This window comes from Athene noctua, chromosome 24, assembly GCF_965140245.1.
Source record: "Athene noctua chromosome 24, bAthNoc1.hap1.1, whole genome shotgun sequence".
NCBI lineage: Eukaryota > Metazoa > Chordata > Aves > Strigiformes > Strigidae > Athene > Athene noctua.
Genome location: NC_134060.1, coordinates 4,698,973 through 4,726,811, shown reverse-complemented (window position 1 = coordinate 4,726,811; position 27,839 = coordinate 4,698,973). Strand labels below are relative to the sequence as shown.

Genomic DNA, 27,839 nt, shown 5'->3' with positions numbered 1-27,839 from the left:
GTGGACTCTGCTCCCAAACACAGCCCTGGCCCTTGCTCCACCGACAGATCTGAGCTCCCACACCTGCATGAACTTAACAGCAGCACTAACTCAGCAGCCACCACAGCTTACAGGCTGTGTTTCGAGCTCCCCAGCCCCCTGCCCACTCAAGTTTACTGAGGCCTCTGTTCTCCATGAAGCAGCACTGTCGAACAGACAACATCCAGCCCAACCAGGCCACCCTCCACCCACCCTTGTCCACCTCCATAGAGGAGAAAGGTAGAACAAAGCCAGAACAATTCCCCAAACAAAATGACACCAAGAAAGAACTAGAACAAAGAATTGTTTAATTGCTTAACCCTTTCTCTTCCAGGGACCAGAGAAACAAGTTTTCTGCTCCTTCTAATGAGGGCAGTAAGGCTTGTGTGTTACCTCTACAACTGCAGGGGCAAAGTTTACGAGATGATCATCTTTAGTACTTGAAAAAGCGAGAAGCAATGGTCATTGCAACACTAAGAGAATCCTAGAGTCTCCTAACAGAGAGCCCATTGCTAGAATACAAAAATAAAGGAAGCATCCCTGCATATCCCAGGCTAGAAAGAGTTAACCAGAAAGAGCAGGAAGAAGCTTTTCCCAAAGAGGGGGTTGAAGTAAACAGCAGAGGTCAATAAAGCAACATCTCCCTACTTCCCCAGCAGGTTTTTTCCTTCACCAATAAATACAAATTCCTCATTAAGAAGTGACAAAGCAGGTAATCTGCCCACAACAAGGGGAAAAGGGGCTAGAGGCAGAAAGATTTTTCTCTCCCATTATTATTTCTCTTTTATAACCAAAGCAGCCATTAAAAAAAGCACTCCACTGCAGAGGCAGGGAATTCTGTAGCTTTCACACTGCAACTGGCAGGTAAAAGAGCTGCACTGTCTCACAAGGGTAAAAACAACAAAAAATAGCTGCCACAGCAAAAGGTGAATGGGGAGGGAGAGGTCTGTTCTCTTCAGAGCTTTCCGTCTCAGTCTCTCAGTTTAAAAATCAAAGTCTGCAGACATTGTCTACTGAAAGCTGAAAAAAAAAGTTTGAGTGGGAGGAGAAGAGGGGAAAAAAAAGAGGATGCGTCTAGTAGGAAAGCCTTAAGCAAAAAAAGAAAAGGCCAGACCATGTCAAAAAGCCACCCAAGTGAGAATAATTTTCTGCTGTCTCTGGGTTTTGAAGAGCGTTGAGTGCCAGGGTACACTAGGGTGGGGGAGCTTGTACACAACCGAACAGGTAAACTGAGCAAGCAGCCACATCTACCACGCTGGTACTGCGGGAAAACGAGGAAACGTGCCCTCAGCAGCCAAGTGACAATCTGTCCCAGGAGAGCTCTGCTTCAGCTGAAGATGGAGGGCGAGTCTGCCACCACAACTCAGCACAGCACAAGTAGCCAGTCGTTTCTGGGCGGCGAGGGACGCGTTCCCACTAGACCAGGGTTTGCTAAGGCTCGGTTTCACCCACATGTGAAAGAGCTGATGGATGTCTTTGTCTGAGCGGCAGAGATCAGGTCCCAGTTAGCTCCACCACGATTACAAGGGGGGGATCTCGCTACGCAGGGATCAGTGTCCTTGGAGAGATGCTGCCAGCTAGGAGACTCTGTGACCTCTCCCTCCTGTATGAGGCTCACTCATCTCAAAGACTGTTCTGGAAGGGAGAGAAAGCCAGTTACCTTGATCAGCCAGCACTGCGCAGTCTCTCATCAACGCCTGGCAGCCAGAAGCAGCCAGAGAAGGAAAGGGAGGCCTCTCATCTTTCCACAGCAGGAACAGGAAGACCAGGAATTGCACCACATGGAAGAAGAGTCCTAATGCAGCACACACACATGCGCACACACTCCCAGACACACATCTCACACCCCTGGGACCAAGGCTAGCATGTTCAGACCTTCAGCAGTAAGAGATACGAGACAGTGCAGAGCAGTTAAGATCTCCAGGGGCTCTTTGGTCTTAGTTGATAGTCCTAGAAAAAAAACAACCTCTTCGGATTCGGTTGTAGCACAGCTGTGTAAGATCTATTTGATATTTAGTGTTTGGCAACTGCAAGAGGAAAAACCAGAGCTGCGTGTTACATGAGAGGGGAAGGAATGGAAGTACGATGCTGCATTTCTAGGTGTACCCCTGGCTTTGCAGCCAGAGTCAGTGTGTGGAGAGTGGGAAGAGGAAGGAGGGTTCCTGAAAGGGCCACTAATCCATCCGGTGTTACACCCACAACAAGAGGCCCACTTTGGCCAGGACAGAGCAGCTGACTGCACAAAAATGCTGCTGTCTTAAGAGCTCAGAACTTTAGTTGTAACATATACGTGGTGGCAACGTTCCCGGCTCCAGCACAGGTGACATGGAGAGGAGAAGGTGAATACAGCTACATACATTTTGGGCAATGGAGAGGGAAGCTCTGGAAGAGTGCTGTTACCAGCCCCTTTCCTCAGCAGCTTTAGCTACATGAGTCCTCGGCCTCTGACCAAACCTGCTCCCATTGCTGTCACTTTTCTCCACGGGTTCACAGACCACAGAAGAAAGTATCAGAGCTGGGCAAGCACATCCTGCCCTGTTGAGCTGCACATACTTAGTGCCTTCACTGTTTCATCAACTAAAACAGATGCCCAGGGACAAGACAGGCAATATCCAGTCCTTAATACAACACAGCTACATCTGGTGACAATGTGTTAAGAGATGGAAGGCAGAAGAAAGATGTTATGGGATAAAACAGGTGTTTCATGGCCAACAACTCTAAACCAGGGGCCTCTAGACAGGCTGGTAGCAGGAAAGCAGAGTCAAGCTTTCAAGACCAAGATCACTGCAGTAAATTCATTCCATAATCCTGCCCTAGGTTTGTATTTTATTCAGGAATTTAACATCCCCTCTGCAAATTCATGAATGCAGGCAACACCCCCTGTACCAGATCATACAGCAGCTCTGGAAAAAAAAAAAAAAAAAAATCACCAGCTTACACTGCTTACAGACAACTCAAAGACCCCTGTTGGGACTAAATTCCACTAAAGGCAAACCCCGGACTGCACTGCCATGCTGCTCAGTAGCGTGACGGGAGAAGGAGGAGGTGGTGGCGATGGTTTAAAGAGACGGCCGCTCCTGCCCCTGCCAGCTTGTCCTACTCTGTGCATAGTGCGAAACAGTGCAGTCATTCATCAGAGAAAGTTCAGGACCAAGGAAACTAGGTTCCCTTTCAGCCAAACAATTAGAGGAAGGAGAGGCAGTTCTGTTTTAGCTGGGCCGGCACTGGACTTGCCCCTCTGAGCTGTCTTCATCGTCTGAGCCTCCAGCCCCACCACTGGTCAGTCCTGTAATCCGGTACCCCATGTTCAGCAACATCACCTCCAGCGGGTCTGCATTCATTCGTCTCTGGTTAGCTTGGGAAGCACCTTCCATGTCTACTACCACACGGCCATTAAGGGTTTCACTCTGCAAGACAAGAAGAGAGAGAACTCAGCCAGGCAGCACTAGCACCAAAAAGGGGCTGCAACTCTCAAGAGATCCCGGTAGGAAAGACAGGGATGTGCTGCATCTCATGACAAGAAGACAGCCTTTCGCTGCGGCTCTTACCTCTGGCCTAGGGTTCCACAGTCGTACAACTGGGTCAATGCCACTGGTTGCCAGGAAGCAGTAACTGGGATGAGGCTGGAGACAATTCACAATCGACTCGTCTCCCTGCAGCACTCTAACAAGGTTGGTGGTTTCTTTCTCCCAGATGAAGAAGGAGCCGTCATCTGACCCACTGACTATGTACTGTGCATTGCTAGGGTGAGAGGAGCAGAGACTGGAGATCACAGCTCAGAGCCAAAGCTAGTCTCTAGCAGAGATCAGAATCTCAGTTGGCTTCTATAATCAGCAGGCTGCCACCCCTCACGCTTATGGATCCAGATAAAGCTTTCTGTGTTGGTTCCCTCCATCCCCAGGGTTCATGTTTTCACTCCCAAATGGCTTTTCTGAAACGCTAGCCCAACCGGGTCCTCTGTGGATCTGCTACTGAACCAGCTATTCATGCAGCCACACAAGGAGGAGGGTTTCTGTCATCTTTTTCAACCCTGCAAACCAGTGTCAGCGTCATTTTATGAACAGTCACATGGGGCTACGCACGAGGCTTTATCCGACGGAAGAGAGCATTCTGCTGCTGCTCACACTCCTGTCCTGCATCCCTATTACGCTCTGCCAACATACCTGCCAAAGAAATTGGCCTCTTTGATGTCTGTAGTAGTGTTACAGTGGCCACAATATCGGAATTTGTAGTCGTAGCTGCGCTCCCTCAGCACCATCTCATCCTCTGAGATGGAGTCCTTGCGGCCTGTGGTTCGCAGCCGGATGGGGCCGCCCCCTTTCTTGTCTTCAGCTGGAAAGACAACAGATTTCCCTCATCACAATCTGGGGAGGGACATGTTCTCAGCAAACAGCACTCTAGGGCACCCCAATAGCTATAGAGAAGAGTTAAGGTTAATTCCAGCAGGAAACAGGGTTTAGAAGCACAAGCTTCCTTCCAGATTATCTCCTGGATACATCAGATTGCTTTTATCATACTCTCACTCACAAACAAACCAGGACCAGACGCACGGAAAGAACAGGCTCAGGCCAGTTTTTATGTGCAGTAACAATCAATTCTCTCTCAGAAGTTGCAGCTTTACTTCAGAGGGGCAGTTTAAGGAGAAAATTCCTTGTCCGATCATTAGGTTTTAGTAGAACCTTGAAGAACCACACGGAACGCTGGCACTCACCGTTATCACTCTTGGAGAAGAGGGCTGCATTGATGTCTCTGTCCAGCGCATCGCAGGCACTGCTGTGTGCTTGTTCTGGGAACTTCCCTTTAAAGTCGTCCAGACACTCCAGTGCTTCTGCCACGTACTTGAGTTCAAAGAGACAGCGGGCAAGACGGAAATGGGCCTTCAGGTGGCATGGATTCAAGGATATGGCCTTCAAGCAGTCTCTTAAAGCATCATAATGGTCCCCATCCCTGAAGAAAAGGCAGGGGTGGATTAGATAGCCCAAGCAGAAACAGCACACATTTGCCACTGCTGTTTCCCAGCCCTCATCTCACTCCACAGCTTGGTATTTCCAGCTCTCTCTGTGCAAGCAGACATCCCACCAGCTCATGTACTAATAGCATTTGCTGTTTCCCAGGGGCACCATCTGACCAAGCCCAGCTTCTTGAACGCACCACCACACGCATACAGGCAGCCCTGTAATGCGACCACACAGGGAAGCCCAGCAAGTCTTGACCTGCCATTTTAAATCCGACAGAGCACAGCTCACCGATAGAACACATTTAGGGAAGTCCTTTGAAGATGGAGGATGCACAAGCCCTCTGGCCAAGCAGACACAAGGCCTCTCCTGCAAGGCGAGCGGGGCCTCCTCGGAGCACGGCAGCTCACGCGTGCCCCTTGGTGGACGCACAGCGTGGCAGCATGTTTCCCTGCCCACAGTCACAGCCACTTGTAGCCCTCAAGAAGGAGCTACAGAACTACCACACTTGATAGCCCTGATGGATAAATACCTAAAGCAGCAGACTTTTCTCACCTATAGAGGAAAAACCTTTACATTTTAGAAACAAGCGTTATAGCAGACTGGTATTATAATGGATATTTATATCCTGTTTACAGTTACTGGAGACTATGCTTCATTTCCCTGAGCTCCATGGCTGTGGGAATGTCTCTGCTTGTGCTCTGGAAGCAGGAGAGACTTGATGAGCCTCGCACGCTGGCATTCAGTTCAGACTGACAGAGGCTGAAAAGTCAACCAGGGCTGACACGTCTGGTGCACCAGCACCAAGCCTGAACTGTTCAGAGGCACCACAATCTGTCTTAAGTGTGTGCCAAGTCTCCATACAATGGCTAATAATAATAATACGAAAAATAATAATCAGTTTCACACCTGTAACCTATGTGCACTGCACCTACCAAACAGTCCCAAGGGGAAGGGGGTTAACTGCCCTCTACCTTCCACAGTTTTAGATCACATGGAGCCTTTGTCAGGGGAGAGGTGCTCCTGTGTCTCTACTCATTAAAAGCAGCTCCAAATCTTTGGGTTACATGTTAAGCAGCACTTATTCAGTGTCACAAGAATGTTCTGCAAACCATTCATCCTCCTGCTGCCTCCCGTCTAGGTGGATATTGGCCACATATTATAGCTTGCTAGCACAGTACAGGAGGTGGAGTGCCTTGTCCATGAGATCTGCAGTGGAGCAGAATTTTTTCTCTAGGTTCTTGAGGGCAGACTTTGCAGCACTGTCTCTGGTTAATCCAGGAGGCTGGAGGCACAGCATCAGGCCACTTTTATTCAAAGAAAGAGGGAATGCAAGTTACCTGATATGATGGCAAGCAGAGTGTCTTACATTTTCAGAGCTGATTGGGCTATTAGCTGCTCTGTCACCCTCAAAAAATCCTTCAATCTCAACTACCTGTGTCAGACAGCCTGACAGACTGGTCTGAAAACGTACACATTGAGATGTAAAGCAGGCACTGACTTCTCCCATTGTTACAGGTTTGACTCAGCTTCTGCAAAAATGCTCCAACTAGAAATCAGCTAAGTACTGTCAACATAGAGTGCTAAAAGCAATCTGGAGAGTGATGCAATTGGCTCTTCTGACCAAATTTTAAAAGGCCAGCCTTAGAAATGCTGCAGAGTATGAGTAGCATCTTAAGGGAGATGAGCAAGGGGAGGTTAGGAAATTACAGACCTTCCTTTTTTTTTTAGATCTCTCCGTTATTCAGAGAAGGAGGCCAAAGCAAGACCTGCAGTATTCTGCAGGGTGGCCTTTAGCTGTTCCTGCTCGGAACACGAAGGATGGTTCAGCGTGGGTCACTGTCCAGCTGCTTCACCCTCCTGCCCTGTGACATCCCAGCCACCTCCTGCCATACACCAGTAGCTGTTCCTAGCAGAAGAGTGTTTTCTGCACCTGAGAAGATACCAGCTCAGTACTATTTAAATTCTAATCATTGCATGCCACAGAAACCCATTGTGCATATATTTTCACATCATCCTTCTACAGAAAACTGTAGCAAAGCACTAGCTGACACACAGGAAGGTTCAGATCTGCCAACATCCTTCGGGAAAAACGATTCCTATAAGAAAAATGTCATTCATGAGATCAGCACTCAGCTTCTGTCTTCCATTCCTTAATCTCAACCTATTGTTCTTCTCCCTCTGAACACTGAGGTCTTTTTGAGGCAGCTCCCAAATCTCTGCTATTGCAAAACAGCCAGTAGGCCAGTTACCAACAGTCACAACAACTGCTGGCTGCTCTTTATCTTGGCAAGAAGATAGGAGAATTCATACTGGGGATTTCAGCAGGGAGAAGAGAAGGATATCCTCACAAAGCAAATGTAGATGAAGGACCACAGCTATTTTAAATATGTTAATAGCAAGTCATGCTACTCAGTCTTACTCTGCTCAAGGGGACAGATACTAAAATAACTCAGCTGTATCTTGCAGATGCAGCTCTGGCTATTGGTCAGAGAAGACATTACCTACTGCAGAGGCTAACAGCCTATTTTGCAACATTCAAGACAGAACCTCCCCCAGACTTTGAGGCACCAGTTGCCGCCTCCCCAGATCCCTCAGAGAAGTTTGTTTCCAGTCAAGGGGTTGTGGGTTAGCCAGGGTAACACAGGAACCACCAGGTCATGCCTGACTATCTGCAGTACTAGTTACTTGGATAAAGCAGCAAACGAAGCAACTCCAGGCAGTCCTACCACAACCTTATATCATGAAATATGAAGTTATCAAGTATAGTAACCATTACCTCATTGTTGACAGCAGATTCAGAGCCATACTCTAATGCAGATCAGAACTATCCAAAGAAACACAAACACCCTTGGAGACACACATAAAGCTGGTACTCAGAAGCAGATTTTTGGTTTCTTTTTAAAGAGGAAAGGAACAGAACATTACTCAGCATGCCAGTAGGCAAAACGATGAGCTACTACCAGCTGTGCCTGCCTGCATGGTACCCGTGGCCGTAATTTCTCCAACACATGCTGCTGTGCAATCCCCTTGTCCTGGGCCAGAGATGACCCACTGACAGCTTGATCCAACAACCCCATTCCTGCTTCGTGGAGCCAAGTGCTTCAGAAGTCAGGTACCAGCAGCGCCCATGACACTGAACTCTCTGAGATTCTCTGCTCCCTTACCACTTGCGCTTCATGTAGGCAGCAGCTCTGTTTCCATACAGCATGGCGTTGTTGGGGGCCTTCTGGACTGCTTTGCTGTATAGCTGGATGGCTTGAGTCCACAGCTGGCAAGCAAAGGCCTCGTTGGCTTGCTGCTTGATTCTCTCCAGATATGGAGGTAACTCCACTTGGGGACTGAAGGGGAAGAAGAAAGGAGCACAGGTAAGTCTCACATGCTAATGCTCTGTTAACTCCAGTTAAATGTCTGCAGTGCTTCATTCTGGTTTAGCCAGTCCCAGCAAGCATTAGCTAATATCAAAAGTTTCATACAAAGGCAGAAGAGACCCTGAACAACCTGAATTCAGAAGAAAGGTTTCTTTTTGACCATCATTTGACTCTTTCCAATTTTTCTTTATATACAGACACATACTCAAAATTGAAGAGCGGGTATTTCAAGCATCTAATCCCTCAAACATCACCGACACATTTTTGCTTTGATTGCATAAACATTTCCAATCCTCTTTTAGCAATGTATAACAGAATACAAATTCAGAAGGAAACCAAGCATCCGAGTTCACAGGGCTGCACAAGGCCCATCCTCAGCAACCACAAAATTCCAGCCACATCTCTGCTGCCGTGGCAGAGGGGCCATCTAGAGGAAACAAGCTGAAAACATTCAACAAAGTGACTTTGGTGGAACCTAGACTACCCATATATGGTATTAAGCAACTGTCTTGACTTTTAACCATGTCTCATCAGCTGGAGGAAAAACAGTCAGCAAGATGTGCTTCAAGTCTGCTTCTGCTTCGCCCCAACTGCATTTTGCTCTTAAATAAAGCAAGCAGCAGGAACAATAGAAGAGAGCTCTCTATCCATTCCTAGCTCACATGCAGACTGCAGGAGTAATGACACCAGTGTCATTGTCTTAAAGCAATTTTGGCTGCTTCAGTTCAGTCTGCAGCAGGCAGGTGCCCAAAAAAATGTCAAAGGGAAGCAAAGCTGTTTTGACCCAAGAGCCTCTCCCATCTACAAAGAGACAGTTTCTGCAGGTCAGGAAGTAACCACCACTGAGGACAACTAGGAACACCTTGCTTCCAGGTCTGAAAAGTCATCTCTTGGTTTTGTCTGCAGTAGTTCATCAGAAGAGGGGAAAAGTCCTCACTGACAACATTTCTCCCAGGATGCTCCTGCCTGATCTGACTCTCGTTCAAGCACCAGAAGCAAATGCAGCTCCTAGGACAGAGGCCACTTGACAATCAAGTCAACACGCCGAGTGGATTTGCACATCACACCTTGTTTAGCAGCACCTAACCCTGGCAAGAGGAAGAGGACAGGAAGAGAGCTGTAAGGCTTTCATGCAGGGAGAGCTGTCCCCTTACCTCACATGTGCCCTTCCTTCAGACAAGCGGAAGCCGTTGCTGTGGAGATGGATGCCATTTGACACTCCATTGGTAGAGGTTTTTCCATTCTGCACTTCTGAAGGTTATGAAAAAAAATAAAAATACAGCCATGCTAAGTATCAATGTAGATTATACAAACTATTATCTGAAGCTTCAGGGATTTATTTTACAGCGGAGCCAAGCCAATACCTCAGCCTCATTCAGAACAGAAATAAAAACTCCCATGATTCCACATGCCCCACCTCCTCCAGCCACCTGGATTTGGTTTGCCTTCTTACATTTACTACAAAATCTCCGCAGTATCCTTTGTAGTACAACTCTAGAACAGAAAACTAGACACATGTAGAACTAAGTATGCACAAAGAGAGGGCAGTTTGAATTGAACTGCCTTCAGACTGAGTCGAGGCCGTAACCAAGAGCACCTGATCACTAGAAGCCTGATATTTAAAACTGCAGAAGTATTCAGTAACATTAGTAACTTTGTATTATAGATTCACTCAGATAAAGAATCATAAAGTGAAGTTGTCAAACATTTAATAAAATAAGGAGGATCAGTAGAACCACTGGATGAATCCAGTAAAAGAAATTCCAGATGCTTTATTCCTTTTCTTCTTTTCTTACCCTACTGCTCAAGGAGCCATTATAAGCTGAAGTAATCCTCTGAAGGTCATGCAGCCACACCATCAGCCATTTCCATAGAAAATACCCAGCTTCAATTTTTACAAACTGCATTTATCTTGTAGCTGGGAGTGCTCCTGAGGCCATTTCACAGGTTGGAAAACTGGGGACACTGTCCAACCAGGCCACTGAACTGCTCAGAGATTTCAGTGTGCAGAGACAAGGACACACACGAAGCTCAGCCTTTGCACTGATGCTGCCTTTTCACAGCCTCTGCCTGAACTTTCTGTGCCCAACAGGGTGGAGCATTCGCTGCAGCTGCACCACTGTGAGCCTGTTCTAACCCTGTCCTGCCATTTAAAGCATGACCTCACCAGATACCACAGTACAAATCACCCACATGCATTCAGGACAGAAGAGAAAGGCAGGCAGGGCCTGCTACCAGGATGTGAGTGTTAGATTAAGGCCTAAGGCGTGCTGAGTACACAGATCAAACCCTGCCAGAGCGCTCTGAGAGCAGGGAAGGGGCTGAGCAGGGAACACTCCCTGATAAGAGTCACCCTCTGCCCAGGGAATAGCCTTACAGCCTTTCATTGCATACTGCCTGCAATATCTGTGTACAAACAGGCCCTGTAAGAAACACGGCCAGGTATAAAAAGGCTTTTGGATATACTTGTAAAATAAATGACTTTTTGATTCAACTATCTCATCACCAGGAGGCATATTAGTGCCAGGCCAGATTCTTAAGACTAGGAAAGAGATTGCTCTGTCTCCTTCCTAATGGGTGTAAAAGGGGATAGCAGATGTATTCTACATTTTACTAATAAGTTTTAAAAAAATTAAAACAATATATCATTTCCATGCCTGTCCACAGTTTTCCCCCCTTTAGCTGAAGGCAGGTTACCAGGACCTCAATCACTCTACAAAACCTACTTTATCCTTGGTGCACAGCTTAAAGCGTTCTCCTTAGTTCACACACGCATTCACCTCTCAACAGCTCACTTCTCTGCCCAAGACACACCTTTTGTCACTCTGTAGAAGGGTTTTAGAACTCAGGGTATGAACTGCACTGCAGAAACAGCCCAGCAACAGCCATGCCCTACTTCATTTTCCTAGTTCTTGCCCAGACTGGGCTGCACCCTGAAAAAGAAGTGTGTAGTACGTGATTTCACTCTGGCTTCCACTCACTTTCATGATAGCACGATACTTACCCCCTGAAGTATGGCACTTCTTTGGAAGGAGAAAGGTGTATGGTCGCTGTTTGTACGTTAGATCAAACAAATAGACCTAAGGAATGAAGAAAGAGATTGAGACAAAAGAAGTCAGTGGAACACTGATGCTCAAGTCACAGAAATAAAACAGGGTTAGATGGGTGTATGGTTCCACATTTGTGTTTTGCTATTTCCAGTTTTCTAACTGGGAATCTTGCTTATAGATGGGTACACAGAGGATGACAGCAGTGCCAGTGGCATGTTCCATTCCAGCATTGGGTTCAGGAAGAATAACGCTGAGAAATAGGAGCTTTGTCTTACTGAGGATGTAAAAAAGCCCTCTCCACACCTACAGAAGTTGAAAGATGACTCGAGCACAAACCAACCTGCTCAAAAAGCTTCAACTTCAAAAATATATTGTAACTATTTAATTAACACAGTGATTATGTTGAAATCAAACATTTATTGACAGAAAAGAGGCCGTACACTAAACAAGCAAAAGTCTCGCTAAGATGAAACCAAGATTTCCTGACAAACTTTGAAAGCAGCCCTGCAAAGCCCTAATTTAAAACTGTCCTGGTATAGGAATGGACAGCCCAAATCAGACCTACAATCAGCACCTTCTCTTAAAGGGAATGAGTGCATGTGTGAGAAAAAGATCTGTAGAGGACAACCACAGAGTAACCTGCCCACAAGCGAAGGTCCTGCTTAATCCATGCTGATTAATGCTGTCAGAAGGATTTTCTCATTTCACTGATAGGCTTTACAAAAGACCCATGAATATCACCCAGCGCTTAAAATTAAAGCAATCAATACTCCAGGTGAAGGCCTTTGCTTCTGTAAGTTCCTTACCCACTAGATTCTATTATATTAGCAGTTTGACGTTTCAAGAATGAGTTATGAAATCTTCTCTAGGTCAGCAAAGGTCAGTTCCAGAACTGGTTTTTTAACTCTTCCGGAAAAGTGAAATGGGAATTGGAACACCAGAACAGAATGCAGTTCAAGTTTGATCAGAGGTAGCATAACAAATAAATCCCTAACACCAAGCATTTAGTCTGAATGAGTCAGAAAGCAGTTTAAAATCAATCCTGTTACCCACAGAGAAGTTGCTGTACCTGTTTTCAAGAACGCACAACGTACACTGACCCAAACACAACCACATGTGAAGCTTTCTGTCAAACTCTAGCTGTCTTCTTACCTGCTCCCCTCCCATGTTGACTAAGAGCTCAGTGCCATCAGGACTGAAGGTGACGTATGTGGCCACCAGAACTCTCAGCCGGTTGTTGTAGTCTGGAAGCTTCACTGGAAGGTGCCCTGTGGGGAGAAGAGGCCCATACGTATTAGTGTAACGAGTAACCGTTGTCTTTGTCCTACTCCAGCTCCTCCCATTTACAAGAGGTTGTTAGGAGAGCAGTGCCACGAAGCGCATGCACCTAAGTGATCTTCCATTTCCCCACTGCTGTTTATTGAAACCTTCCATCAGCCACCAAAACACGTAGATGTGCATAGCTGCCTTTTCACAAGTTCTAGATATCAATTCTGCGAGGCTATCTCTGTATGAAGACCAGATTATAATGAGCTTGCCAACAATGAAGTCTGCAGAGCCCAGCAAATCTCAGTTTTAGGGATTCACTACAGATTTGGCTTCTGCAATTTGTGGCCATCTGCAAACAAATACCTCCATCTTCAACCCTCTAATTGGGTTTCCTTAATAAAGCCCTTAGCACAACCAAACCAAGGCTCCTAAATATTCAGCTCACACACAGGTTCTTTTGCTTCAGACAGCAGATGTGTTGCATGACCAATTCAGGGGACCTAAGAAATCCTCTAGTGGGACTCATCAGAAGGAAGACTGTCAAAACTGGTCTGCTGAACATGCTGGACCAAGATACTTTAAAAAACCCCAAACATTTGGGGGAAAAAAAGATAGTAAATAATGAGCACTGGAGAACACTGGAGAACATCATCCAGACTGGCCAGATACTGCATCACTGATGCTTCATCTGCAGGATGAAGACGAGGCACTTCTCTTCCGTGCCAAAAAGATTCTGAACAGCAGCCTTGCTGGGACCAGTTCCAGGAGAAAGCCTGTAGTGTCCAGGTTATCCAATCTTTGACTTTCCAATAAAAGTGACAAAAAGACATCTACGCTAGACAAGAAGTAAGGCCAGCTCACCAACACACACCACTGCCAAATCAGGGAAAGTGGGCAGAGTAACATAAGCAAGAATTCACAGCACAGAAGTGAAATAAACTGCAATTCCACAGAAGACCCCTGCATGAAAGAGCTCCTCTTCCAGGCAGTGGTTTCTTGTGTGATAGGCAGAATTCCACTTCTTCAGGCATCAACTTACAAGTCCCACCAGTCACCCCCAGCACAGGTGTCAATACCTGCCACGTAGTACTGTGCTGCACCATCTGGAAGCGGTTTCTGTCGGTCACAGAACGTGTGTACTCCAGCTGAAGGACTCTGCTTCATGCTTTTTCTATCCAGAAAGAACAACAGTCTTATAATCACAGCATTCAACTGCTGGAAGCCTGATCTACGCTAGCACTTCTTGTTCACACACGAGGGCAAGGCCTCATGCTTATACAGCTGTGCAGTCACGAGCCTGCCTCACACCACGCCAGTGTACTCACACAGATGGGAAAGACTGGGGGTGATAGAAAAGCCTGGGTAAAACTTCACGGTGAGACAGGCGAGTACCAGATCACTGCAACTCCCCCTTCACACCAGTGCCTTCAACAGCTTTCTGTACCACTCAGGTCTGCCCAGAAAAGCCAGTTGCCATTACCTGTGGTTGTGGATCATGCGTATGTCATAAAGCCGCACAAAAGGTCCACTTGCCCCTACTGCTAAGTAATTGTTATCCTGGGGGTTGACCGTCAGGCATTTGGCCTCCACCAGCTGCCCACAGTACTCTGTCAGATCTATCAGGACTTCTGAACGTTTGCTGTTCTCTCGCAGATCGTACTGTCTGCAAAGGGAAGAGGGAGTCAGGCAATCCGTGTCACTAGACAGGAAGCAGCAGTAAGAGAGAGGTTAGCATTCCACAGTGTCCAAACCGCAGACCACTCCGGGCAGCACATTTATACTGCTCAGTAGTGACCTACACTTAATTATCCAGTTTGTACATGAAGAGATGACACTAACAATATTAACAGTCCTTTGTGCCACAGTTACCGGAAGCATCTCAGTCCCATATACACAAGGCCTCAATATCATTGAGGATAACCATTAAAACCAGCTCTGTAACGTGCACAGATTTATTCAAGTCCCAAATTAAACTCCAAGTTGTGATCTCACAAGCAGTAGCTCGTATGAAAAGCAGAACAGACTCTCGTAGTAACATTACTCATTGAAGAGTCTCAGTGACTCTGAGGGGAAACATCACTCAGTGTTGTATCTCCCTTCCGTCTGACATGGCTGTTCCTTACATGGCCTTTCCTTTTCAGTGGAGGAAAACAGAGGAGCTGAGGAGAGTATTTATCAGAGGAGTCTACATTTTAAGATGAATCCTTCCAGTTTCAGGAAAGGGAGAGATTAGCTTAAGCTCTTTAGTACAGAGACAGTCTCTCTTCAGATCTGTGCACAGTACATACTGCAATGGATCCTAATCCAATTAATTTTGGGGCAGAACAACTAGAGTTCTGTACCTGATTAGCCCATCCTCTGCCGCACTCCAGAAGGTGTTAGGCCACATGGGAGCTGTGGCAATCCTCTTAACTCTGTTGGTGTGATCTCCAAACATGTGGATGGTCTCCTTGACAGTCAAGTCATGGACATGCACCTTGGAATCTGCAGCTCCCGTGATGAGGATCCGATCCCCTGAATGCGGGAGGAACTGGGGGAGACAGATTTGACTCTCAGACTGTGCTGAGGCTGTCTGCACAGACATTGCTGAGCTGTCCTGGCAGGTCACAGAGCAGATTGCTTTAGGAACACGGGACGACCCATGTTACTACCTACATTACACATATGTAGGTACTCAAGAGTCACCAGCTACAGCAACACACAAAATAGCCTCTTTGTCACACACCCCAATTTGCTACAACCACTTCCTTCGAATTTCCAGAGAGAATGAGAGCACTGCATAAACTAAGAATTGCAGGTATTAGATTTAATGGATTTTTTTCCTAATATTAGAAATATTATTTTGGGATGGTGGTGTGGAATTGTTTGCAGGAAAAAGCTGCTTAGGTTACTGGTTTTGTTAAGCTGTTTATTCCTTCCAATCATATACCTTGACAGAAAAGATGTTTGCAGTGTGTCCTGTGTGCATAGAAAGAAGTTTCTTGTGGTGCAGAGGATCCCAGACAATGGTATGCTGGTCATCAGAGCCAGAGGCCAACAAGCTAAAAGAAACAGAAGAGAAGTATGCATCATGTATTCTTCTGTTCTAAGCTGTGACCAATTTCTTGGAGTGGTTTGACCACAGACAGCCATTAAGTTAATTCAGCTCTAAGAAGCCCACTTCCTCTCTCTTTTCTCAGCTATGCGTTCTTGTTGCTCCCCATGCGCCAACCCATTCAGCCAGTTCAAGGAGCTAAACCAGCCAAATATCAACTCCATGGAAAATAAAGTGCGTGTTTTTCATTGGTTTAGCTCGTTGAACCAGCTCACCACAGATTCAGATGGCACAGGGGAAAACAATAGGAGCATTTGGTCAACAACAAAATGCAGTGCCTCCATTTTCCTTATTAGCCTGGCTGCATTAACTACTCCACACCATCCCTGAACCTAAGCCAAGGCATTCATTCCTGGACTTCGGATGTGCCCAAGCAGTCATGAGCCAGGGCTCATTTAGTGATTCACAGACTATTTTTTAAGTGCAGGGTGTGGCAGCGGCACTGCAAGGCACTGTTTGTCTCGTACATCTATCTTCATTTGAAGCAAAAGAATGACATCTGCAACTATCAGCAGTTTTAAACTTATTTCCTTGTAGCTGTATCTCTTTCAAGTACACAAAATTTTCACTGGTAAATAATTCTGAAGAGTATCGGACAGCAGACTCTGGATCTTTTAAGAAGCATGTCAAGAAATACGCGCTCCTTCTTCTAGTCATTTCTCGTGCAGATACTCTTTATTCCACTTGGTTAATGGAAATGCTCTTACGTTTAGTTTCTCTCTAAAATTGCAGAGGGGTAAATGCTCTGCCTCCCTCTCTGATATATCTGTCCCCCAGCAGAAGCTTTTACCAGCATGGTGAAGGGGGTGGGGAAACGTCACTACCAGTCGGGCAAATCCTAAAGATCCATTATAATCCATAATACCACTTAAGAGGAGAGAGGCGGTCTTCAACCTCCTCTTCTTAGTCTGACCATTTCCCTTCTGAACTCACTAAAGGGGCGTTTCTAATAATATCCAGATATATTTAACAAAATAAAGCTTCTTTTGAAGCGTGAGCTCTACTACACTTCAAAACTTTGAGCTTGAGCTCCACGATACTGGGAATGGGAAGCAGCTGCTTATGATAAGATGACCTACATCCTCCTCTTGGGAGAACCTGGGGTTATCAGTTTGTTGATCCCCTGAATCAAGCCACATACTTACTCTCCTTTTTCATTCCATTCTAGGCAGTTGACACACCCAGAGTGACCCTGAGATAAAAAAACAAAAAAAAGGGAAGATGGTAAGATGGCATTACACAAAGTTCAGACTTATCAAACAGAGCTGTTCTAAGACAAGGACACAGAGAGCTCCCCACACATAACAACTTGTTCCAATACAAACAGGTTTTTTTATTACAACCCTGCAAAAAACCACCCACATGGCAGATAAGCACCTCTGAAAAAGACAGACATGCTATAGCAGTTGGGGTAGAAAAGGCAAAATTAAACTAATTAAAAAAAAAAAAAAAAGTAGCGTTGAATAAAATGGCAGCTTAGTCTCAGAGACTACAGAAATCCTGTACATGTGGAAAGGTGACTTTCCTTCAAAAGCCCTTGGCTAGGCTGACAAATTACATGTACAGGTTCTCTGGGAACGCAGGGAAAATGCACTTTTGGTAAGTCTTTTAGAAGCACCTTGCTGCTGGGTGGCTATATCATCCATCTTCATCCAAATTAACTAACAACTGTACCAGGAAAGACTAGGGGAGCATTGAGTAACGTTTGATATGGGAGATGCAATCAAAAACGGGCACAAAAGAATCTTTTCCTCTCCCAAACCAAAATAATTTTAAAATCTTTCAGAGCTGTGTCAGACTGCAATACAACAACCTGTTCTTTAGGCAACACATCACACTCTTCAGCATTAGAGCCGAGTTGACAGTTGCCAGTCGCCTTCTTCAGGCACCACTGTCGGGGTTAGCTGATACGTGCCCGTTAGAGGCTCTCCTGTAGGTGCGTTAGGTAAGGCAGAAAGCTCACGCAAGATCTCGCTGAGCTATTCCTGGCTCTAAGGCAGTTTAGGGGCCTAAGTAATCAGTATCCATCCCATACAGGAGAGGGAATTCCATACACTCCGCTATGCTGTCCTTTCTGCAGTGAGTTGTACAAGCAGCAGCTCAGTTTGCTCTGCGAACATTGCTCGCTTACCTGCAATTCTGCTTCTAGGCCCAGGCGTCGAATGAATGGATCGGTGACATGATAGTGTCGTTCGAAGCCCAGTGCACCCCTCTCCTGCACGAAGCAAACAAGCACCAACTGACTACAGCAAACAAAACACTCCTTTTTCTCTTTAAGATTCAAAAACTTTAAAGATCACTCAGAGACCCTGACAGGTACTGGGGTGTTCACAGCATCAGGGAGACATCATTTGCATCATCTCCAGGTAGGCAGTTTGTAATCCTTGCCCCTGAATTGGTTTAAAATGATGTTTATCTAATTGCCAGGCTCCAGCTGGGTAGCCAAGACAAGGTCTAAGAGGCCCACACTAAGAATAAGCTGCCTACACAGAAGATAGAGCAGAGCTCGGGAATGCCTGTTGTTATCCCTCAGTGAGGATTTCAGAAGCCGCTCGCTCCTGAGGACGGCAGTGCCAGACCACAGCTGCTCAGAACCCTGCCATTACACAGAATCTGTCCTGAAGCACCACCACCACGGGGCAAAGTATTGGGGAACGTAATGGACAACATCCTTTAGAGGAGGCTTATTTCATCAGAAATGGAGTAGGAGCTTGTAGTTGCAGTACCACAGCACAGCCTGTTCTACAGGGAAGAGAACAGCTGCCACCAAACTGCGTCAGTACAAATGAAGGTGAAGAAAAGCAGGACAGTTGTTTCCCCTGTGATCTCGCAGGGTTCACAGATGCATTAGCAGATGGCTTCAACGAAAGAAGGCCAACTGCAGAGGCAGGCATGAAGAAAAGGGAATACAAGTCATATTTGGGATGGAACATCTAACATCCAAGGAGATTCCTTCCGAGGACCTGACCCAGCCTCGGTCCCGTCCCATGCCATGCTACAGCCAGGCAAAGACAACGTAAGCATTCGCTATCACCATTTACAGAGGAGAACACTAATGTCAAAATTGACACCGATGGTCCTAGGAACACGTTAGCAGTCACAGAGCAGACACAAGGAACTAGTGTACTACATTACAGCTCCACACACCAGTGTTAAGTAATGAACTCCACACAACAAAAGCTATTTGAAAACAAAATGGAGACAGATGTAAGAGGATTGGAGGAAACACAAAAACCAAAACAGGCGTTTTGTAGTAACTTCCATTACAAACTTCAAACTCGTTGACATGTTTTTAGGAAGAGCATTCCCAAAACACTGCTAGGCCCAGTGTAAGGTGCTGCACTTAAACTGCCTTGCTATTGCAACCTCAGTGGCTTTGTAAGGTCTGTGCAGTAGGATATTGCTTTTCCTACAAGGAACTGTCAGACTTAGTAACCTTCCAAGGTCACACATGAAAGTCTGACAGAGCAGACAGTGTGAAAAAGTCCCAGGCTAACGCTCTATAACCACAGAATCGTCCCTTCCTTGTTACACCAGCAAAATAAACCTTTGCACATGGATTAAATTACAAAGTTTGGTACCAAACTGCAAAGTGAAGGGAGCACTCAAGCTCCTAGTTCCTTATTCTGGCCGCTAACAGACCTCTTTCGTGAATGCTGATTACCAGCAAAGCTGCAAATGATTTAAGGCCTCTGAGTCCAAGTAATAATTGCCTATTGTGTCTGCTGTAGCTAGTCCTTTCACGTTAAGAGATATTTCACAAATGCAGCCATCAGATGACTGATCTGACCACCACAGAAGTTTTTTCCTACACAAAGAAAGGAACACACCACTCTTTAAAGAAAAAGAGACAGAAAGAGACTGAGACAGAGATCATTAGCTTTACTACAGTCAGAAAATACCTTTGATGGCAAGATCACACAAAGAGAACACATAAAGAAGCAGACAGAAAAACTCATGAGGGAAGCTAGCAAAGGGTCCTTTATGGTGCCCAAACACAAGTAGCTATATTTCTCTCTTCAACATTGTACTCAAAAGGAACAGAGCTGCTGATGTCAAACTAGCACGGTGTGCTCCTGCCAGGGAGAAGAACTGTATTCCTGTCACGCCAAACTTCACCCCAGCTCTTCATTAAAGATAGTGATAGGTCCTATGTGTTTGTTCTCTTAACAAACCGGGATGGCTTCTTATACAGCTTATCAATATGTAAGTAGCAGAGATCTTTTCAGAAGTAAAGGCAACAACATGAGTATTTCCCAACCCAGCGTGAACACCAATTCTCTATCTGCTCTCCACCCAACACAAGCAAACACTTGGCTAACACATACCTTGATCTGTCTGTGGATGATGTCTCTGGTAATGTTTGCTTTTGCCATCTTCTTGCAATGGGGCAGACGAAAAGAAGCTATCGGAAGAGCTGCTGTGCATCCAAGCATGCCAACAGAGAAAAGATCCACACTAAGGGCATTTAATTACCTGCAGGACAGAACCAGGAGGGAACAAAGGCAGGCATACAAACATATTAGGCCATTCATATACAATGTCAAGTACTTTATTTTCAGAAAACAGCGGTGGCTAAGAACTGAAAAGTTTTCTATAAAGGCTCCTTGAAGAAACACAAGGATCGGAAGGAACAGCATCAGACTGAAGAACATCTGACTTAAGAGGCCGTCCCTAATTCGCAGAGAAATTCACAACTCCAGGAGGACATCAGCCTAGAAAAGCCTCTTTCTTTGTTTCTGTGCCAGCAAAGACCCTGCAAGTCCGGGGTAGCATCCTGTTTCACAGCTTGTCTCCCACCACTATGTGTCCACCCATGTCCAATTTCACATTTCCCAAACTCTACAACCAGCAAGACTTATTACACTGTGAATAAACAAGGTGGTTTTGGCCACCTCTTCTCTCTCATTTACTACATTTGATTATCAGCCAAAAAAAACCCAACCAAACGGGCATAATTGTTCCTTAGAAATCACAACGGCCAACCATCAGGTGACACTATCATCTGAACACACAGTTACATTAGCAACAGGAAAGGGGCGATCATTTTATTTTCTTCTGGAAATGCAACTATGAGTTTTTCACATTCTTAATGGAGTTCCATATTTAATACACTACCTAAATAATTAAAACCCCATAGAATTAGCTACATCTGCTAGAAAACATTCAAATTGCAGAGTGATTGTCACCACCCTGCTCTGGACAGGCTGCCTAGAAAGGACCAGTTAATCTCTGAGAAATGATGTAATTCACCTCATTCACATACCACAGGCCCTGCGCTGTCCCACTTTGCTATTTTTACAGTTCTCTTTAAAAAAAATAATAAAATTTTAAACACCCATTTCATCCTACGTAACCCAATAGTTTTAAATTCTCTTTAAAAGCAATCACAAGCAGAACAAGCCAAAATTTTCAAACGAGTCCTCTTTTGAATGAGGAAATGCTGATTCATTGAAACAAGAACATTTCACAGAAATGCAGCAACAAATAACTCCGCTGAGGTCAGGCAGAAGTTATGACAAACCCTGCCTGGTTCTCTACTGGTTCATCTGTCAGGTTGCTGCAAAGCGAGGGCTCCCACCGTGAGCGACTTCAGGGCCGTGCAGCCATACTGCAGCTTCCCCTGCACAGCAAAACCACGAGGCTCCTGCACCCCAGGATCCCCAAAGCCCCGCGCTTCAGCAACAATTAGCTTTCAAAACACTGTTAGCGTGCATACATGGGCATTTCCCCACGGGGAGGAAGTACCAAGAATTCACGTTTCCTCACGGAAAACAGAGTTCATCCGAAGTGGAGGTTCAGATCGCTTTCCTAAGGATCTGAACCTTTCCTCCGTGCAGCTCCGCGGTGAGCACAGAAACATCATTAGACCTACAGATAGCAAGAAAAGCCATACAAACAAATTGAAAATCGAATTTTCTTGCAGTGGGCTCCTAAACAGGATTTTTAGGGTAGCCATAGGATCTCTCCAACACAACCACAGAGAAAAAAACACAGCTGTGTGTAGTCTCTGAAGATGAACGTCCCTACAGCAGACGGCAGAAGACAAGCAACGCTCACGGTTGTATTCCAGGCCTATTTTGTATGTATGTTGAGAACAAAATTAATAAAATTCCCACAGTGAGAGCGCAGGCCTTGAATGCGAGACGAGTCAGGACGATGGGAGGACTCTGCACAGCAAGCCTGCTCCCAGTCCATGCCCAGCGAGGGCTAACGAGGCCGTACTTTCACCAGGACCGATTCAAACCCCAGATGCACACGTAGCAGCCCAAACTCACCACCGTCCAAGTCTAGTTTCTGCAGCAGAAGTGTCCAGTAAGCCAGCAGCCTCTGCCTCACGTCTCAAATTCAGCATGGCAGAAGCAGCTCAACTCACATCTCAAGATGTTGCAGCAATCAGCTGAGATTTTTTGGACCTCATCATCTGTTTTAGTGCATAAATTGGGGCTCCCCTAGAATCCACTGGCCAGCCTGAAACTGAGCAGGTCTGTATGAATTTGTCCATCACGTACGTATTTAATCCACATTCCCTTTACTCCAGAAGTAGCACCAGGAAAGCTAGCACGCACACCCAGGAAGACACCTCATGTTTTAAGCATCTTTTACCTCACTCATTCTCCTGTTAAGCAATAGTTGCTTCACTCCCAGGCTTAACAGCAAGAGGCAGCACTGTGACTGCATTTGGTCATCGCTATTTCACACTAATTCTTGTAGTAGGATGATTAAGCTGTCAGATTTTGATAGCTATCCCCTGGCTTTCCACATGAGCTTAGCGTAGGTATTGTTTTGCCTCTTTATGGAGGCAGAGTCTGTAACTGTCCTGATGAAGAGCTTATGAGCATGGGAAGGAGAGGAAGCAGGAACCTGCAGCAAAGCGCCTCGGCACCAGGGCAGGGGGATCCTCCTGACCCTGCAGCTCAGAGGTGAACACGGGAAACCAGGACAGACCCATCTCTCCTTGTGTCCAAGGCCAGATCTACATAAACATGCCAGTAGGGCTAAGTAAGCTACATTGCTGGAGACATCCACGAGGATGTGGTTTCCAGACACGCTTTTCTGCGAAGTTCTGCGAGCGAGAGAAGAGGACTACTAACCCAAAAAGCAGCTTCAAGTTTGGAGAGACTAAACATGCCGGGATGATCTCTCTCCTCCAGTTTCTCCAGACACTCTTTCCAGCTAACAAGCCTCCACCTGCCCTTCTCCTGGGCTGGATCCCCACAGACTGGCCTCCTTAAACAAACCCTCCAGGATACACAAGTGTTTTCTCCATTTATAGCTGCAACAGCGCAGAGAGACCCTCCATCATCCTGCAACGCCTCAGCAGCTCACCCCTCAGGCGAGGGACTCTGGTACTCACTGTACAAAACCCAAGATCTTCTTACCTCTAAGATTATATCCCAAGGCTCCCCTCCTCCTTCTCCTTCATGTATCCCTATTAAACACACCAGCTGCCTGACCTCACACAGCACTTTTCTGCAGGAACCTGTGAGCAGTGGCTGATGACAGTTAAACAACTTTTTCCAGAGAAGTGAATAATCCATTAACCCAAAGTACATCACAAGGAGACACGAGGAACAATATTCCAGCAGATCTCAGTGCCTCAGACTTGTCTGCAGCTTTCCATTCCTCTTAGTGCTTCCCTACAACACTCCCAGACTCTGTTCACAGTCCCCCTTCCCCAAACAGAATCCAGCTAACTCTTCTTCTTCCCTGCCAGGCAGGGACTGCTTGTCTTCCTCTCTAAGAGCAGTTTAGTTTTTGTTTGATCTTAGGACCCCGAAGTGACCTAATACCACGCCAAAGCCAAGCAGGCAGTCACCTCCCGACTGACAAATGCCCCACTGCTCTCTTAAGAAACCTAGAAGTATTTTTGTCAGATTTCCTACCTCTAGTCATGGCTAATTTCTAAACAGCTCATTATAATTCAACTCGTGTCTAGCAAGAAAAGCACCAAATAACCTGAAGGACACACATGAAGAAATGCACTTCATGGATAGAGATCTCTCATACTCTACAGACAGAAATAACTCATAACAAGAAGTCAGTTTACTGCTGAATGAGTTACTGCAAAACCACTAATACACTATAAATCTGCTCTTTGACTGTCTGAACAGGATGCTCAGAAGGAATGAACATCCAAACTCCCAAAAACCTACCACTCCTTAATACAGACTCAAATTTTCTTGCTCTCCAGCAAAACATCCTCTGCCACAACATTTTATACCTTTTGGAACTCCAAAACACACGCTGGCTGGGAGAACGCAGCAACACACAGGACTTGTTATTTCTGTGAGTGGTTTTAGGATTACAGATGCGTTGTGGAGCTTCCCAACTCTCTGTACAGGTCATGGTCAGCTGCAATAAATCAGAGGTGTTCTCAACAGATTGTCGTTCAGCAGGTCTCAACAAGAGAACAACACATCTTAACTTTATTTCTTAAAAGACACAGGTCAAGAAAATCATCCATGAAATCAGCCCTTTGGTTGACAAAGCTGAATAAGCCAGAGTTGAAAAGAAAACATCTGATGCATAACTGACTTTAAACATATTAATACAAGCATCCAAGGCTATGCTAGCAAATTGTTCAGTGTCTAGCATACCTGAGATGCTGATGTATGCTTTTTAGCATTTGATCACTGAAAAAAAAAAAAAAAAAAGAGGACAGGCTTGGAAAAAAGACAGTCAAACAGGAACGCACGAGCCTAAGGTGTCTCTCTTGCCTAGACAGAGCTTGGTTTGGCGACTAAATGCTGCAAAATGCTTAAAGGTCTCCCAGAATATGTGTATCTGCTCAGCCAAGATGACTTTAAGAGTTTTTCTTGCTTTCACGATGCTATTTTTTGTTGCTCAACAGGTATTCCTGAGCTGCAAAGGTTTTGGCAACCTTAAATTATCATAGAATCACAGACAAAGAATTAAGCAGTCCCAAATTCTCATTCCAAGTCAGACTTTGTCCATTAGCCACCCCAGACTCCCACTCACCATGAATATGATAGTTACCCAGTTCTCGAGTTAATACGTGTAGAGGTCTTACTATGAAACAATCATTAAGTGTTCTTCATGCTAAAGACTATATATATATGACCACAACACTGTACATGTAGATCAACAGTCTCCAATTACGTTAAAAACGGATCCTGGCATAAAGCATAAAATCCCCTAAGATTTGTAGGTCTCCTGGAAAATATATATAAATAATCAGAGAAGAAACTGTGCCTCCAATTTCTTAGACACATACAGGCTTCCAGTCGTGAAGCCCCTTCAAAGAGTCTCTCTGTTTGTTACCACTGAAGGCACATAAATTGGTATAGGATGTTCCTCTTTCAGCAAAACCTCTGGGTTTTGTTTCAGCAAAAGTGCTGTGCAAATTCTGTTCGCTTTTAGATAAACTGTTTCCTAAACCATTGATGCAGTTCTCTTTTAACTAAACCTGCACAACCAACTCATGATGAAACCAGAGGATTAAGTCCCAGTGACAAGGAACAATTTAGGATAAATCTGCACTATTGCTACCAGTGATGACCCCACAAGCAGCTTCATTTTGGCTACACGTAGGAGATCATCATGACCTTTTTTGGTAATTTTTTAGATGACACTGGAGCACATTCTCCATCACTCTTCAAGAGCATCTCTGCACTCAATTCCAAGCGAGGACAAACTTCCCACATCCCTCACTGTTCCAAACCTGCCTGGAATACCCCAGACAGGCCTAAAAACCTGAGATCTAGTTAAAGCTGTCACCTCATGCACAGTAACAGCCTCTTCTCAAACTACACCCTGAAGCATAAAGAGGTGTAGTTTGGAACCTGCAGTTAGCTGTCGTTGGTTCATTGGACTCCTGCTTCTGCAATGCAAAGCTCCAGTGGCAGATACAGAACTTTTGCAACACTTGGCCTTTAAATCTGCAGTCAAAAATTAACAAACCACAGATTTCTGCAGGCTGTGGACTCAAAATCTGCCAGGCTGTATTTACACTGACAGTAACTTAGGAGCCCCTTAAGCTCCTGGAAAAGTACACTTTCAAAGGGTGCTTCAGGGTGTGGGGAGAAAGGGGAGCAACAAGATTCTCTGGTTTCCCCCAGCTGGCTCTTGTAATTTTCCTGAAACACTTGCTCTGAGTCTGGAAACAAAGCCTCCACATTGGTAACACAAACATTTTAGTCCCTTTAATACTGAACAATCCCAATGCAGCTAGGATTTGGGGGGCTGCTCCTTTGCTTGAATGGATTTTCCCCTCGCAGAATCACCTGCACACACCCCCCTACTTCACCTACACAGCAGCGCACTGACACAGAGAAGTGCCCTGCAGATGTGGGCTTGAGTTCAAACCTGGGGATCACCACCCCTCAGAAGAGCTCCATCGACGCTAGGAAACTCCAGAAAACAGCAGGACTCATTCTTAAATTAGCAATCTTAAATAAGCAATCTGATTCCTAAGTGTTCAGATGCGCCCAAGTTTCTCAGTCTCCAAACTCAAGGTCATTGAGAAAAGCAGCACTGCATATTACAAGCCTTGCGGATACACGACTCATCCCGAATAAAGATTCCTACGACCCTTCCCTTAAGCATCTATAAATTACTTCACACATCCAAATACCACCCAGGAGCCAACTCAGCAGGCTTCTTCAGCCTCACAACTTACTTTCCTTATCCTCTTTACCTTGACTTTCCAAGAGGTCAAATTATAGATAGGTTTGGGGGGTTTTTTTAACAAACCTAGAGAAGCAAGAGGAAATAACCTGGTTAGCAGCAAACAGCTACAGCTGAAGGAGTTGCCAGGAGCAGCAGTCACTCCCCTGGACAGATGGCTCAGAACACGGAGCCAGCCAACAACAGAGGAAGGAGTTGCTTACAACAGAGGTGGACAAGGAGAAGAGGTAGGATCTGAGACCTGACAGACCCAGCACAAGAGGACAGCAGTGCCAAGGAAACTCTGATATGCCCACAGACACTGGCCCCCAAGGTGGTTCCAACCCCCTAAGCTGACACCCTACCTCTACTCTTCATCCTCCAGCTGACACAGTCATCCACAGGAAGAAAGGGAAGACTCAAAGACACCAGCTCAGCCCAGCACAAGTAACAGCCTGATGCCAAGACCCACATGGCCCAGTAGCTCACAGAAAGAGTTTAGCCAGCAGATGCTGGCAGAGAGGGAAAGGTTGATCTCCTCTCCAAGGAAAGGGGCTGCAGGACACCCACTGGGGCAGGGGAAACTTTCCCGTTAGTGAGGCTTTAGTAAGGGAAAGGTGAGCAGAGGAGGGAACAGGGCCCTTAGGAAAGGGGAGAAGAAAGTGAGGACAGGGCAGTGCCAGCTAAGAGAAGGGGAAAAGAGAAGTCAAAAGGCAGGGGCTGAACCTGGCAGGGGGGTAGGTACCAGCCCGAGGAGGCAAGTATCGACAGGGCTGGGGAGAAAGAGGTGCTTGGTTATAGGGGGAGGGTGTGCAGAAAGATGGGGAAAATGGGGGATGAGGGGCTCAGGGGAGGCGGGGGGGTGAGCTGGATGAAGGAGGGCTTCTTAAGAGAGATGGGGTCAGGCTCCTGGCAAAGGGAGGTGTGAAGCCTGGCAGGGAGATAAGGGACACACACACACATCTGTCAGGGACTGGGGCAGGGGTGGCTGACAGGAAAGAGGGGGACAGCGGGGGGCGTGGGGGAACTGTCAAGAAAGGGCGGTAAGGGGCGGGGGAAGGGCGGCTGGCAGGGAAGGGGGCCCGGGGGGGATGGCTGACAGGGAGGAGGGGCTGCAGGGGCGGGCGGGGCCCGGCCGGCCGGCGGGACCGTTACCTGTCAGGCCTCCCGGGTGCGAGCGCAGCGGGCGCTGGAAGTTGCGAGGCTCCATCCATGCGGGGGGAGAGCGGGACCGAGCGGAGGGGGGAACCAGAAGGACCCCGCAGGTACCGGGCGCCGTCCCCGGGGCGCGGGGAGGGCCCTCAGGCGCGGCCCGGCCTAGGCCCCGGCCGTGCCCCCCCGCCCCCTCCCCTGTTTACCCCCTCCAGCTGTCCGGGGCTCAGCAGCACCCCCCGCCGCCGCTCTCGCCGCGCAGCTCTGCGCATGCGCCACGCCAACTGCGCCACCACCCCCC

General features: G+C 46.4%; 1 protein-coding gene across 2 annotated transcripts; it reads right to left on the bottom strand.

The window, feature by feature from the left end:
• Positions 1–309: 309 nt before the first annotated feature.
• WDTC1 (WD and tetratricopeptide repeats 1) lies at positions 310–27,768 on the bottom strand. 2 transcript variants are annotated; one of them, XM_074925834.1, is made up of 17 exons: positions 27,542–27,768; positions 20,086–20,233; positions 17,889–17,972; positions 16,903–16,949; positions 15,593–15,704; positions 15,006–15,193; positions 14,144–14,326; positions 13,740–13,834; positions 12,547–12,662; positions 11,349–11,424; positions 9,499–9,595; positions 8,141–8,314; positions 4,730–4,965; positions 4,182–4,350; positions 3,567–3,759; positions 3,253–3,425; positions 310–1,653 (listed from the first exon to the last, which is right to left on the bottom strand). In XM_074925834.1, the coding sequence occupies exons 2-17, from the start codon at positions 20,191–20,193 to the stop codon at positions 1,596–1,598; spliced, it is 2,109 nt and encodes a 702-aa protein (XP_074781935.1). In that variant the 5' UTR covers positions 20,194–20,233; positions 27,542–27,768; the 3' UTR covers positions 310–1,595. The 2 variants fall into 2 exon arrangements, with proteins under 2 accessions (XP_074781935.1, XP_074781936.1); XM_074925835.1 differs by having other exon boundaries at positions 310–3,425.
• Positions 27,769–27,839: the final 71 nt, after the last annotated feature.

Bases quoted from the DNA above. Each gene is read 5' to 3' on its own strand.
- WDTC1 (XM_074925834.1), bottom strand. From the start codon at position 20,193: ATGCTTGGATGCACAGCAGCTCTTCCGATAGCTTCTTTTCGTCTGCCC. The intron at 16,950-17,888 runs GTAAGCGAGCAA...TTTTTATCTCAG, and splicing joins GCCTAGAAGCAGAATTGCAG to GGTCACTCTGGGTGTGTCAA. The intron at 15,194-15,592 runs GTATATGATTGG...TGTCTCCCCCAG, and splicing joins CAAACATCTTTTCTGTCAAG to TTCCTCCCGCATTCAGGGGA.